The sequence below is a fragment of the Macaca thibetana genome, chromosome 10 (genome assembly GCF_024542745.1).
Source record: "Macaca thibetana thibetana isolate TM-01 chromosome 10, ASM2454274v1, whole genome shotgun sequence".
In the NCBI taxonomy this organism is placed as follows: domain Eukaryota; kingdom Metazoa; phylum Chordata; class Mammalia; order Primates; family Cercopithecidae; genus Macaca; species Macaca thibetana.
Window position 1 is genome coordinate 31,879,648 of NC_065587.1, and position 11,652 is coordinate 31,891,299.

General features: G+C 62.0%; 2 protein-coding genes across 12 annotated transcripts in view; one reads left to right on the forward strand and one right to left on the reverse strand.

The window, feature by feature from the left end:
* Window positions 1–10,874, forward strand: part of ARVCF (ARVCF delta catenin family member) — a 54,650-nt gene extending 43,776 nt beyond the window's left edge. For 2 of the 6 annotated variants that reach the window (XM_050746055.1, XM_050746059.1), the window contains 14 exons: window positions 614–1,113; window positions 1,765–1,948; window positions 2,766–2,883; window positions 3,253–3,424; window positions 4,127–4,144; window positions 5,077–5,148; window positions 6,584–6,711; window positions 7,030–7,180; window positions 7,487–7,685; window positions 7,768–7,879; window positions 7,968–8,058; window positions 8,358–8,411; window positions 8,837–8,922; window positions 9,475–9,593. In XM_050746055.1, the coding sequence (XP_050602012.1) occupies window positions 614–1,113; window positions 1,765–1,948; window positions 2,766–2,883; window positions 3,253–3,424; window positions 4,127–4,144; window positions 5,077–5,148; window positions 6,584–6,711; window positions 7,030–7,180; window positions 7,487–7,685; window positions 7,768–7,879; window positions 7,968–8,058; window positions 8,358–8,411; window positions 8,837–8,922; window positions 9,475–9,582 (1,993 nt within the window). In that variant the 3' untranslated portion in view covers window positions 9,583–9,593. Of the gene's footprint in view, window positions 1–613; window positions 1,114–1,764; window positions 1,949–2,765; window positions 2,884–3,252; window positions 3,425–4,126; window positions 4,145–5,076; window positions 5,149–6,583; window positions 6,712–7,029; window positions 7,181–7,486; window positions 7,686–7,767; window positions 7,880–7,967; window positions 8,059–8,357; window positions 8,412–8,836; window positions 8,923–9,474; window positions 9,595–10,056 lie in introns of those variants that run through there. The other 4 variants (XM_050746057.1, XM_050746058.1, XM_050746056.1 and 1 more) reach the window with 4 other exon arrangements.
* The window catches only part of RANBP1 (RAN binding protein 1), a 290,326-nt gene that overhangs the window by 157,238 nt on the left and 121,436 nt on the right, over window positions 1–11,652 (reverse strand). Inside the window, exon 1 of one of the 6 annotated variants that reach the window (XM_050746247.1) lies at window positions 9,293–9,297. The exons of the other annotated variants lie outside the window; for them this stretch is intronic. The gene's annotated coding sequence lies outside the window, so the exon portion shown is untranslated. Of the gene's footprint in view, window positions 1–9,292; window positions 9,298–11,652 lie in introns of those variants that run through there. 6 annotated transcript variants of the gene reach the window in all.

Sequence of the window (11,652 nt, forward strand, 5' to 3'; positions counted from 1 at the left end):
GACCACAGCCCGGGTCTGGATTCTGTTGTGTGACCCTGGCCAAGTCACCTGACCACTCCTAGCCTCAGGGCAGTGGGTTTGATGACAGCAACCCACAGGGCTACTGAGAGTTAAGGAGATCTTGTGCCCCAAGGGCCTGGTGGCCTGAACACCCCTCGGGTGGTCCTACTGGGATGGCTTCATGCGGAGAGAGCCATCTACCCCCTCTCCATCCTGACACAGCCAGAGATGGGCCTCATGGAAGATGGGGTGGTTTCGTGGAAGGGAGGTGGGTCTCTCCAGCAGCCCTAGCACATATCGCACAGAAACACGTTTTGCTTGGGATCGGGGAACACTGCCTGGTGACAGCAGTGAGTGAGCTTGCTGTCCTGGGAGGGTTGCCTGGGTCCTGATAGCCTCTGGCTGGGGTTTGGCATTTGGCTGTGAATGGGTTCTCACTGGGCTGGTGCATGACTCTCTGTGTCCCCACCATGCTTCGGGCGGAGATGCAGGTGCTCTCAGCCCAGCCCTGCTGGGTGAGTTTGCAGTCCTGAAGAAGGTGTCATGGGGCAGCTCAGAGGCGGGGCTGGCGGCTGCTGTGACGATGTCCACGCGCCCCCACTTGCCTGTGCAGGGCCTATGAGGACACGGCAGATGATGGCGGCGAGCTGACGGATGAACGGCCTGCGTTCCCAGCGGTGACGGCGCCCCTGGCCCAGCCTGAACGGGGCAGCCTGGGCAGCCTGGACCGGCTGGTGCGGCGCTCGCCCTCAGTGGATAGCGCCCGCAAGGAGCCTCGCTGGCGGGACCCTGAGCTGCCTGAGGTGCTGGCCATGCTGCGGCACCCTGTGGACCCCGTGAAGGCCAATGCGGCCGCCTACCTGCAACATCTGTGCTTTGAGAACGAGGGTGTCAAGCGGCGTGTACGGCAGCTGCGGGGGCTGCCGCTGCTTGTGGCGCTGCTGGACCACCCGCGGGCTGAGGTGCGGCGCCGGGCCTGTGGGGCACTGCGCAACCTCTCCTACGGCCGTGACACTGACAACAAGGCCGCCATCCGGGACTGTGGTGGTGTGCCTGCCCTGGTGCGCCTGCTGCGGGCCGCCCGGGACAACGAGGTCCGCGAGCTTGTCACTGGTGAGTGGGACCTGGCCATGCCCACATCCCCTGGGAAGAGAAGAGTGCGAGGCTCAGCACGGGAGGAACGAGGCCACGTGGCCTGCGACCGCCTGGGAGAGTGCCCGGTGGGCAGGAGTGCAGCCACTGAGACGCTTGCCCCAGGAGCCAGTCATCAGGCCCAGATGCTGTGACAGGCTCCCCAGTCTCTACCATAGGCGGGAGGCTGACAGTGGGCCCCTCAGGCATGTCCCCTCACCTCCTGCCCCCACAGAAACTCCCCTGGGACCTGCCTCCTTGGTTCCCACCCCAACAGTGCAGTGGTGGGGCTTGTGCCTTGTGGGACCTGAGGGACAGGTAGGGTCACCTGACCGTGTCTCTGTGAGGCCCTGTGGCCTCAGGAGTGTTAGTGCCACCTGCCGTGTGGCAGGGAATGGGTGGGACAGGACAGTACTGCCACACCCTTCTCTGCACCTCCTCCCCTTTGGGGTTCCTTCCTAGCTGGAAACCAGTACTGGTGTCCCTCAGAACCACTCACAGCTTTTGTTACTTCCTACTGTTCTGTGTGAGCTGGGACATGAGGAGAGTGGGACAGGTCCTGAGCGTGGCCACCTGGGGAGGTAGGCGGGCAGTGCATATGGTCAGCACGGGTTGGCCAATCGCACCCCACAGGCACACTGTGGAACCTGTCGTCATATGAGCCCCTGAAGATGGTCATCATTGACCATGGCCTGCAGACACTGACCCATGAGGTGATCGTGCCCCACTCAGGATGGGAGCGTGAGCCCAACGAGGACTCCAAGCCACGGGATGCCGAGTGGACAACTGTCTTCAAGAATACGTCGGGCTGCCTGAGGTGTGGACCAGGCCTGGTGCTAAAGCCTCAAGCACACCAGGCCCTGTCCTTGTGGTCCCAGATAGTGTGGAAGATGGCAGCAAGCTTAGGAGCACCAGAGCCTGGGAGCTTCAGAGCTGTGGCACAAGTCCTGTGGATGAGAAGTGGGGCCTGATGGGGCTGTACTCACCCCCAAGTGGTGCCCTAGTCTTCCCAGGGGCACCCTCTGGAGGGGTCTGTGTGGTACCATAGCCCTGCTTAGCTCTCACCTACCTTCCCATCACTTGACAGCCAGAGGGGAGCTGGGACCTCCCTGTTCATCTGCCTGGGAGGCTCATCCCAGCCACCTGTGACCTCTGCCCTTCCCCTCCTACCCCTGGGAGGCCCTGCTGACTCCACAGAGTCCTGGGTCCCCACAGTCTTGCTTGTCCATCAGGGTGTTCCCCCGCAGCCCTGCAGGCTCTTGACCTTGGGGTAAGGTGGGGCCTAGAGCCGCCATTGGGGTGGCGAGGGACCCAGAATTGCCTATGCATAGGTTCAGGTCTCTCTGAGTCTACCTGTCCCTTTCTAGGTCAGCTGGGAGGCAGGAAAGCCCTGTCTTCCCCTGCCCAGCTATCCCCAGCCAAGACAGCTGTCTGCCAGGGCTCCCCTCCTGAGGCCGGGGGCAGTTCGCTTCTCCCACTTCGCTGAGCTCCAGGCTGTGGCGTCCTTTCCCAATAGTGCTAGGAGGGCAGCAGCAAGGGCCTGTTTTGCAGATGAAGACAAGCCCATGAGGCCAGAGTGGGGCTGGGGAGTTTGTGGTAGCCAGGGGTCACCTGACCTGCTCTTGGCCACACAGGAATGTGAGCTCTGATGGTGCTGAGGCCCGGCGGCGACTCCGGGAGTGTGAAGGGCTGGTGGACGCGCTCCTGCATGCCCTGCAGTCGGCAGTGGGCCGGAAGGACACGGACAACAAGGTGGGCAGGGACGGTCACAGCCTCATACCAAGGGCTGGAGAGACGATCATGCAGGTCCCGGGAGGCTGGAACTGTGGGAACAGCACAGGGGAATGGGTTTGTGGGTCTGGGGCGGCGTTCTGGGCATGGCCTGCCTCACAGTGACCACACTGAAGTAGGCACTGTCCTGCAGGCAGAAGATGCTCCATGAGGCAGGGGCTTCCTCCCATGGACCCTCCCTGGTGGTTACCGCCCTTTTGTCCCCCCGACTGAGGCCTCCCTGTCCCTTTGCTCCTGGTGCCTTCATGCACACCACCTGTGGCCAGTCTTTCCTGAGGGCTGGCCCTGTGCCTAGGGTGCCCTGCCCCAGCCACTCACCTCTCCCTGCAGTCGGTGGAGAACTGCGTGTGCATCATGCGGAACCTGTCCTACCACGTGCACAAGGAGGTGCCCGGGGCCGATAGGTACCAGGAGGCCGAGCCCGGGCCTCTGGGCAGTGCTGTAGTCTCCCAGCGCCGGAGGCGGGATGATGCCAGCTGCTTTGGTGGCAAGAAGGCCAAAGGTGGGTGGGGCGGACTGGGGTACCATCTCAACTCCTGCCCCAGCTGAAGGCTCTCTGTACACCCATAGCAGCCCATCATGGAGGCCAGAGGACATCTGCACAGCCCCCAACAGGCAGGCAGGGAAGCTGGGAGCCAAGGAGGCTGGGCTGCCCTGGGTCACATGGTTGACGGGGCCCAGGGTTGGGGGCCCAGGTCCAACCTTCCCCATCTACACTGTGGGACCCGCAGGGAATACACAAGGGAAGCCTGGTGGTCCCACTGATGCCCAGACCCAGTCTCTATTCCGGGGAGAGTTCCACTCGCCCATGAGTTGAGAAAGAGCCATGGCTATTGCTGCCTGCTGACTGTTTACAGAATAGCTGTAGACTGCCTCCAACCTGTGGGGCAGTCACCCATCTGCCTGGGCAAGATGCCCTGCACACCTTCTCTACCGCACTAGTGGGGTGTAGGTTCTCGGGACCTCCCCAGCAGCTGTGGGCGACCTGTGCGCCACCTGCCCCTGCCCCACTGACCCTAGGCCTCCTCCTCGTCCCACTGGTGGGTGCTCAGCACCCAGAAGTGATGGGATGAGGTTCCACATGCTGCCTGCTTGATCCAGGCTGTGCAGTGGGAACCTGAGGCCTCTGGGAGGGCATGGGGGGTGATGAGTGCTGCCTGCTCAGGCTCCTCTACTCTCTCCTCTGCTTCCTCCGGCCGCCCAGAGGAGTGGTTCCACCAAGGTGAGTCCCTTTTTATCCTGCTCTCCAGGCCTGGCATGTGCAGTGGGCACCTGGGAAGAGGCAAGCACATTCCAGCCCCAGGGCCCTGCCCCACCCTTGGCTTCATCACTCGGGCTGCCATCTTTATGACAGTGGCAGGTGGGAAGGCCAAGGGGCTCATTTTATAACCTCAGACTTGCCTACCTGGGCAGAGCCAGGCAGAGCCAAGAGTGGGCAGGGCCCGGGGATACTTGTCTCTAGGGGCACCAGGGAGCAGTCTGTTTCTCTGATAGAATGGGGCAGCATGTGGCTCAAAGGGATACAAGGGTCCCGTGAGGGTGAGCAGGGCAGGGACCTCAGGTCATCTGGCTCCACTCTGCTGCCTTGTGAGGGGGTAGAAGTGTCATCTGAGATGGGAGTGTGGCTGAGAGACAGTGGGCTCACTGTCACAAAGGGGTGCAAACCAGGGCTGCACAAATGTTAGGTGGGCTGCTGTGGGGTTTCTCCTGGCTAGTAGATCCTGGGACAATGTCCTGACCCCAGACTGGGGGAGTTTCCCCCTAGTTCTGCCTTACTGTGTGACCCAAGCGAGTCTTGTCCCGGTCAGCCTTCAGTTTCTCGGCTTGTATCCACCTGCCATCCAGCCAGGGCTCCTGGCTTCGTCGGTCTACATACCTGGCAGTTGCAAGGAAGCCACTGGGAGGGTCTGTGGTACAGCTTCCAGCACCTGGTGAGAGATGAGTCCTGGGATGTCCCCAGGCCCCATTGCCACCAACTCCTACCCCTAAACTGCCCAAACTCTGACAGTGGTGCTGCATTCTCACAGGTGCCCAGGCCTGGACATGGGGGTGCCTTTTGGGGCCTGGGTAGGAGAGAACTGTGCCCAACCCTTCTGACACACCCATGCCCCATATGGGGTCTGCGTCACCTCCTACACCACCTTTCCCTTCCAGGAAAGAAGGATGGTGAGATGGACCGGAACTTTGACACGCTAGACCTGCCCAAGCGAACTGAGGCTGCTAAAGGTGAGTGGGCTGAGACGAAGCCAGCTCCGCTGGGGGATGTCTGGGCTCAGGATTGCCCTGGTAGTGGAGCTTTGGGCCATCAAGCAGGCCTGGAGGGCCTCAGGGAACAGATGGGGAAACAGGCCCATAGGTGCAGGATTTCCTGGAGGATTATTCAGCACTGGGACACCTGCTGAGGGTTTAGAATGGGAGGCAGTGCCATGGGTCATGTCAGGCAAGGTTGGGGGAGGAGACAGGCACAGAGAGGCCAGGGGCTTGCTCAGCCTCACGCTGCGTAAGAGGTGGGAAGGTTTGGAGGGACGCCCCCAGTGGAGGTAGGGCCTCCTGTGTTAGCCACAAAGCTGAGTTCACCTCGGGGCTGGGAGCCAGGCGGGCATTCTCACATCCAGGTTCAGAGGCTAGGCCAGACGAACACCTGCAGGGGCAGGGCAGTGCCTATTGGGTTGTGTGCTGGGATCTGGCCTGAGAGAGAGGTCTGCCCTGGTGGGGCCTAACCAGTTGGAAGAGCCTGCATGTCACCAGAGTGGAGGTCCCCAGCTGCAGGAGGGCTATGGGGAAGCATTACAGTTAAAGCAGGGCTGGTGCAGATATCCCAGCAGGGAATGTTTTTGGAGTATGTGGGAGCAGAAAGCCCAGCAGGGCAGGAGTAGAGGGAGCATGGGGCGTGGGGACAGGAGGGGGTGATGAAATGTCGCTGGGCGAGTACAGGGGAGATTGAGGTAGTATCCCAAGCCAGGCTGAAGCCCCTGTTTGGGGACAGGCAAGCTTGGAAGGCTGTCTTGACCCCCCATTTCTGGAGCACTGGGCAGAGCAGCAGGATGGCGTCTCAATTGCCGGGGAACCTGGAGTGGTTGCCAGGGAGAGTGCCTCCTGTTGCTAGGGCAGCTGCCCTGGTTGCACTGCATCAATTGACTTACAGAGTGGGGGCTCTATTGTCAGTGGGGGAGGGTGGGCCCTGTTGCTAGGGGGCGTGGTGGTCCCTGTTGCTAGGGGGCGTGGCTCTGCACAGCTTCAGTTACTAGTGAAAGCAGGTTCTCTTGCTAGGGGTGTGGCCAATGCTGGTCTTGTTGCCAGGGAAGGTGGACCCTATTGCTAGGGGCGTGGCCAGGATACATAAGTTCAGGGACATACCGGGAAATGCGGGTCTTGTTGCTAGGAGAGCGTTCCTGGTTGACGCCTCCCTCCCCACCCCAGGCCTCCTGGATGCTCCTGCTGCCAGGCAGGTCCAACTGATTGAGCCTCAGTTTGCTCCTCTGTGAAATGGGAACGCTTTTCCCCTTGGGTGACTATGTTGATAGTAAACATTACGTGACTCATCCACACCCATCCCTGGCCCCAGCTCACCCCCTGGGAGCTCTGAAGCGGGAAGCGGGAGGGGTATGATGGATGAGAGCAGATTCTGGGTGACCGTGGATGGCGATTGCCCTGCACCCAGGCTTTGAGCTGCTGTACCAACCCGAGGTGGTACGTCTCTACCTCTCCCTCCTCACGGAGAGCCGGAACTTCAACACCCTGGAGGCTGCCGCCGGTGCTCTGCAGAACCTCAGTGCTGGCAACTGGATGGTGAGGGGCCAGGTGTGGCAGGGTGGGCAAGTCCTGAGAGAGGAAATCCCAGGCACCTCACTGGTGCAGCTCCTGCCTCGGCTGGCGGGGAAAGGAGGGCCCACCTCACCACCCCAAGATCCAAGAAGTGCATGGGCTGCGGGCACTGCGTGCACCCTGGACGGTGGGAAAGCGTCGGTGGAGGTGCCGTTGAGCTTTTGGGGTAGGGCTTTGTCGGGCACGGGAGCAGGAAGGTTCAGCTGGAGGGAGCAGTCAGGATCTGGAGGTGGGAGAGTGCTTGGGGTGTATGGCTGAGCAACCCTCTCCCCACCTTCTCAGTGGGCCACGTACATCCGCGCCACAGTGCGCAAAGAGCGCGGGCTGCCGGTGCTTGTGGAACTGCTGCAGTCTGAGACCGACAAGGTGGTGCGCGCCGTCGCCATTGCCCTGCGCAACCTCTCGCTGGACCGGCGCAACAAAGATCTTATCGGTGAGGACGCCTGCAGAGCCACGCCTGGACACCGAACTATGCCTGCAGCTCTAGTCCCATGGGAGGGGGTTGGAGGATGAGTGGTTTGGGAGTCCAGGCCCCGCCCCTGTTGTTTGGGCGCTGGCCCACCTTAGGCAGCTCCAGTCCCCCTGGCCCTGTCTCTGAAGCTCAGCACCCTCCTCGCATGGTTCCTTGTGGCGGTCTCCAGGGGCTCTCCTGGCAGCGCCCCTAGCCCTCGCGGGATCCCTGCTCATTCCTGGAGGGGTGGGGCAGAGGCGTGTCCTGACACCTAGCCCTGCCCTTCAGGGAGCTACGCCATGGCCGAGCTTGTGCGGAATGTGCGCAATGCACAGGCTCCGCCGCGACCTGGGGCCCGCCTGGAGGAAGACACCGTGGTGGCGGTGCTCAACACCATCCACGAAATCGTGTCCGACAGCCTGGATAACACGCGCTCGCTCCTGCAGGCACGTGGGGTGCCAGCGTTGGTGGCTCTCGTCGCCTCCAGGTGTGGAGGGGAGGGGTCGGTGGTTTGGGGAGCAGGGGATGTGGGGGAGGGGCCACCACTGACCCCGCCCTCGGCCCCACAGCCAATCTGTACGCGAGGCGAAGGCGGCGTCGCACGTGTTGCAGACAGTGTGGAGCTACAAAGAGCTGCGTGGTACTCTGCAGAAAGATGGCTGGACCAAGGCGCGCTTCCAGGTGCGGCTTCCTTGGCCTTCCCTGCCCACTTCGCCTTATTCCCACTCCGTGTGCTTCACCCACACTGTGTCTGTGTTTTATGTCTCAGTCGGCTGCTGCTACTGCCAAGGGGCCTAAGGGAGCACCGAGTCCTGGGGGCTTCGATGACAGCACGCTGCCACTGGTGGACAAGAGCCTTGGTGAGTGGTGGAGGTTAGGGGGCCTAGAGGGTGGGGACCCCAGCTGCCCGACCCTTGGGTGAAGGTGAAGGAGGAGCCACACCTCCCACGGAGACGGCTTCCATAGGCCACTTTCCCTGCCCTCTGCCTCTTGGCTACTCCCCACGGCATCCACGCTGCTGTCAAGCTCAGGGTAGGGCTTCCAACTGGCAGAGGTTAGGCACCTTAGTGACAGAGAGCCTCTAGGGCTACCTGGGGCTTCTGTGCCCCGATCCCCGCTGGCCGCTGTGTACAGCCTGCCTCCTCCTCCTGCCTTGCAGAGGACGAGAAAACTGGCAGCCGGGATGTGATCCCCATGGACGCGCTTGGTCCAGGTGAGTGCAGACGCAGTGTGGTTTGTTTTCTGTGCCGGGAGGGGACCAGAGCCTGAGGCGGGCCTGCTGGTTTTATGGGGTGTAGTTGGTGCTGGGTGGAGGAGAGAGATTTGGTTAAGGGGTGCTCAGAGAGTGAGGTACAGGGCAGCTAGAGAGGGGTTAGTGCCCAGCCAGGAGCTCTGGCCCACAAGTGGAGGGGAGTCTGGAGAGTTGGAGCTGCCGTGGGGCAGGCAAGGGTTGCACCAGCGTGAGGCTGGGTGTTGGTGAAAGCTGGCAGCAGCCCGGATCTCGAGGACAGGGTGGGTGGGGGCCATCTCCCAAAGCCCCTGTCCCACGAGTGCCCTGTGTCTGGGCTGAGAGGAAGATCTGCTCCTACAGGGCCCTCCTCAGAGCACCCCTCATGCCCCACTTTGTTCCATCTGCAGACGGATACTCCACAGTAGACCAGAGGGAGCGAAGGCCGCGGGGCATTGGCTCTGCCGGAGAGGCCTCTGAGAAGGAACCATTGAAAGTAAGTGTCATGTGACTGTGGGCAGGTACCCCGTGGGGCTCTGTGTCTGGGGGTTGCTGGAGAACAGCCTAGGCCATGCTGGGTCTGGTCTGGGCCCTGGGGTATAGCTGGGTTGTGGGCCCAAGCCCAGGAAGCAGCCCTTTCGTGCCAGTCAGTCTGTGGGTACTGATGAGTTTGCAGCTCCCACCCACTGGGGACAGCACTGCCCGGGCACACCCTGCATGGGCCGGAGCCTTTGAGCTAGTGTGTGTGCACCCTTCTGTGCATGTGTGTGCGAGGGCCCGCCAGGATCCACCGGCGAGGGCAGGACCTGCCGTCTGCTGTGTGCCAATCCCCCAGCTTCCTGTGTAGGCCTCTGTGTGTGCACGTGCCCCCCCATCCCGGCCCGTGTGAGCCACACTTGTCTGGCTCCCTGTGCCCTTGGTGCTCCCTGTGCTGTCCTGGCAGGCCCACCCTTACATCGCCAGCCTCGGCCCTGCCCCTGCCCTGTCCCCCCAGGAGCTCTGACTAACCTGCTCTATTGTGCCTTTAATGCCCACCCGTGCACTGCAGCTCGATCCCAGCAGGAAGGCCCCTCCCCCAGGGCCCAGCAGGCCGGCGGTCAGGCTGGTGGACGCCGTGGGGGACGCTAAGCCTCAGCCCGTTGACTCCTGGGTCTAGCTTGCATGCCTGGTACGTTCTCTCATCTGGTTGTTTGTCCAAACGTTTCTGCCCTCTGGGCCAGGGCTGCTTGTTGGTCTCCGCTGCCTGCATGCTCTGCTCTTCCCGCACGTTCCCCGCAGGACTTTGGCTTCCAGTCCAGCAGCCCAGTGGCCCATTCCCAGGGGAGGCCAGCAGAAGTCAGAGAGGGAGGGTGCTCCCTGGGCCCACAGCCTTGTCCCAGGCACTGTGGGATCAGGGGCCTGAGGAGATGGGACCAGAGTAGGGATGGGCACCATACCCTCCAATGCCCTTTGAGGACCAGCAAGTCAGGATCAGTCCTGACCCCAAGGGTCAGCTCACACCACCCAGGGCAGATGCTTCTGTCCACATCTCCATTCATGTAGCCTGTGGAGTTGGCCGCCCTGCCTTGAGGTTGTACGTGGTCCTGTGCCACTCTGGCTGCAGCGTCCACCATCCCCTCTCCCTCTGCAGGGCCCAGGCCCAGCCTCTTGTTCTTAGGGCTTGGATCGTGGAAGAAGGGCCACCCTGAGCAGATCCTGCCGTGGAGCTTGGAGCCCCCTGGCGGCAGGGGTTGGCAGCGCCTCACCCCAGCCAAGCCTGACTTTGGGGACACCTTCCTGCCCCCCACCCTACCTAACTCTCTAGGCCTGAGTTAGCTGTTTACTGACATGGTGCTGTGTGTGAGCGAGTGACAGAAGGCCCGAGGAGGCCGACTGGGCTGCTAGGGCAGGGCCCAGGGAGGTGGCAGGGAAGGGTGCCTGGCTGGGCTTTGGGGCTGGTGGGATAGGAGGGTACCCCTGGGAACACAGTGCCCCAGAGGTGCGGGAAGGCTTGGTGCCAGGGGCAGGTGGCTAGGCAGGGAGGGGGCTGGGAAAGAACTTGGACTCCTAAAGGTGGAGGGGCTCCCTGGGCACCCTGCAGGCAGGCAGACCACAGTGTCAGGGGTGCCCCACAAGGCCCAGCCCTGGGCAAGGAATCTTTGGAAGCAGCAAGGTAGGGGTCAGGCTACAGGTGCCCCACCTCCCCAGAGCCCTGCAGCCATGTGAGGCCCCTGTGCAGTAGAGAGCCGTTGTCCAGCTGATGCTGGCCGGGGCCGGGGCCACCGCATCTGCCTGGAGCCTGGGCAGCACCTCCAGGACTGACCTTCGGCAGTGGCTTGGGGACTGCTTTCAGTGCCTGCTGTTTGTGACTCAGAAGAAAAACACTGAGAAAACGCATTAAAAATAAGACTGTATTGGTAAACATCTAAATTTTTGTAAGAAAATTTAAAAATTAAAGCAGCAAAGGAACTTTTTGCTTTCTGCCACTCAGGTCTGGCACAAGTGGCTGGCTCCTCCCTTGTGTCAGGGCCTCCGCGCGTCTGGGGCAGGGCCCTGGGTGGAGGTGGTCCCAGGTGTCCATCTGCTGTGTCCTGCAGAGGCTGTTTCTGACCCTTGGGTGGCTCCAGGCTTGTCCATTTGGGCTCACTGGTCTCTCTATCCATAGGAGTGGGCTGGCTAGGGGCTAGCCAGGCCTTGAGCCCAGGAGTGGAGTCTTGGCTAGGGGCTGGTCTGGGTGCAGGTGGACTCAGCTAGCACAGGGTTGAGCTGTCCTGGGCCTGGGAACTGGGCCCATGGAGCCTTTGTGGTGGCCAGTAGTCTGACCCCTTGGAGGAGCTGAGGGCAGCTCTGGGTGTAGGTGGACACAAACCAGTACTGCATCCTCATTCACGGGCTGGGGGGGCAACTGCAGGGATGTGGGGGCTGATCTGAGCCATTGCCTCTTCTGTAGGCAAGGCCCAGTGGGAGTGGGGAAGGAGACGCTTCCACTCCATGCCACATGGGGCCCAGAGGAGCTGGTGCTGCTGCGGGGTCCACCTCTCCCCAGCGCCTGCTTGGTCAAGACAAGTGTGAATGCTGGCTGACTCCTCTGTTTGTTTCCCAGGCCGACAGTCATCCCCGTAGGGCTAACAGGTGCCCCTGGCCTAGCTGCAGGAGGGCTGACCTCTGCACCACTGTGGCTGGGAGGCCTGTGGGCCAGGCATGCCACCCAGAACCCAGCCAGCCAGGGCCCCGCCCTTAGCGTTAG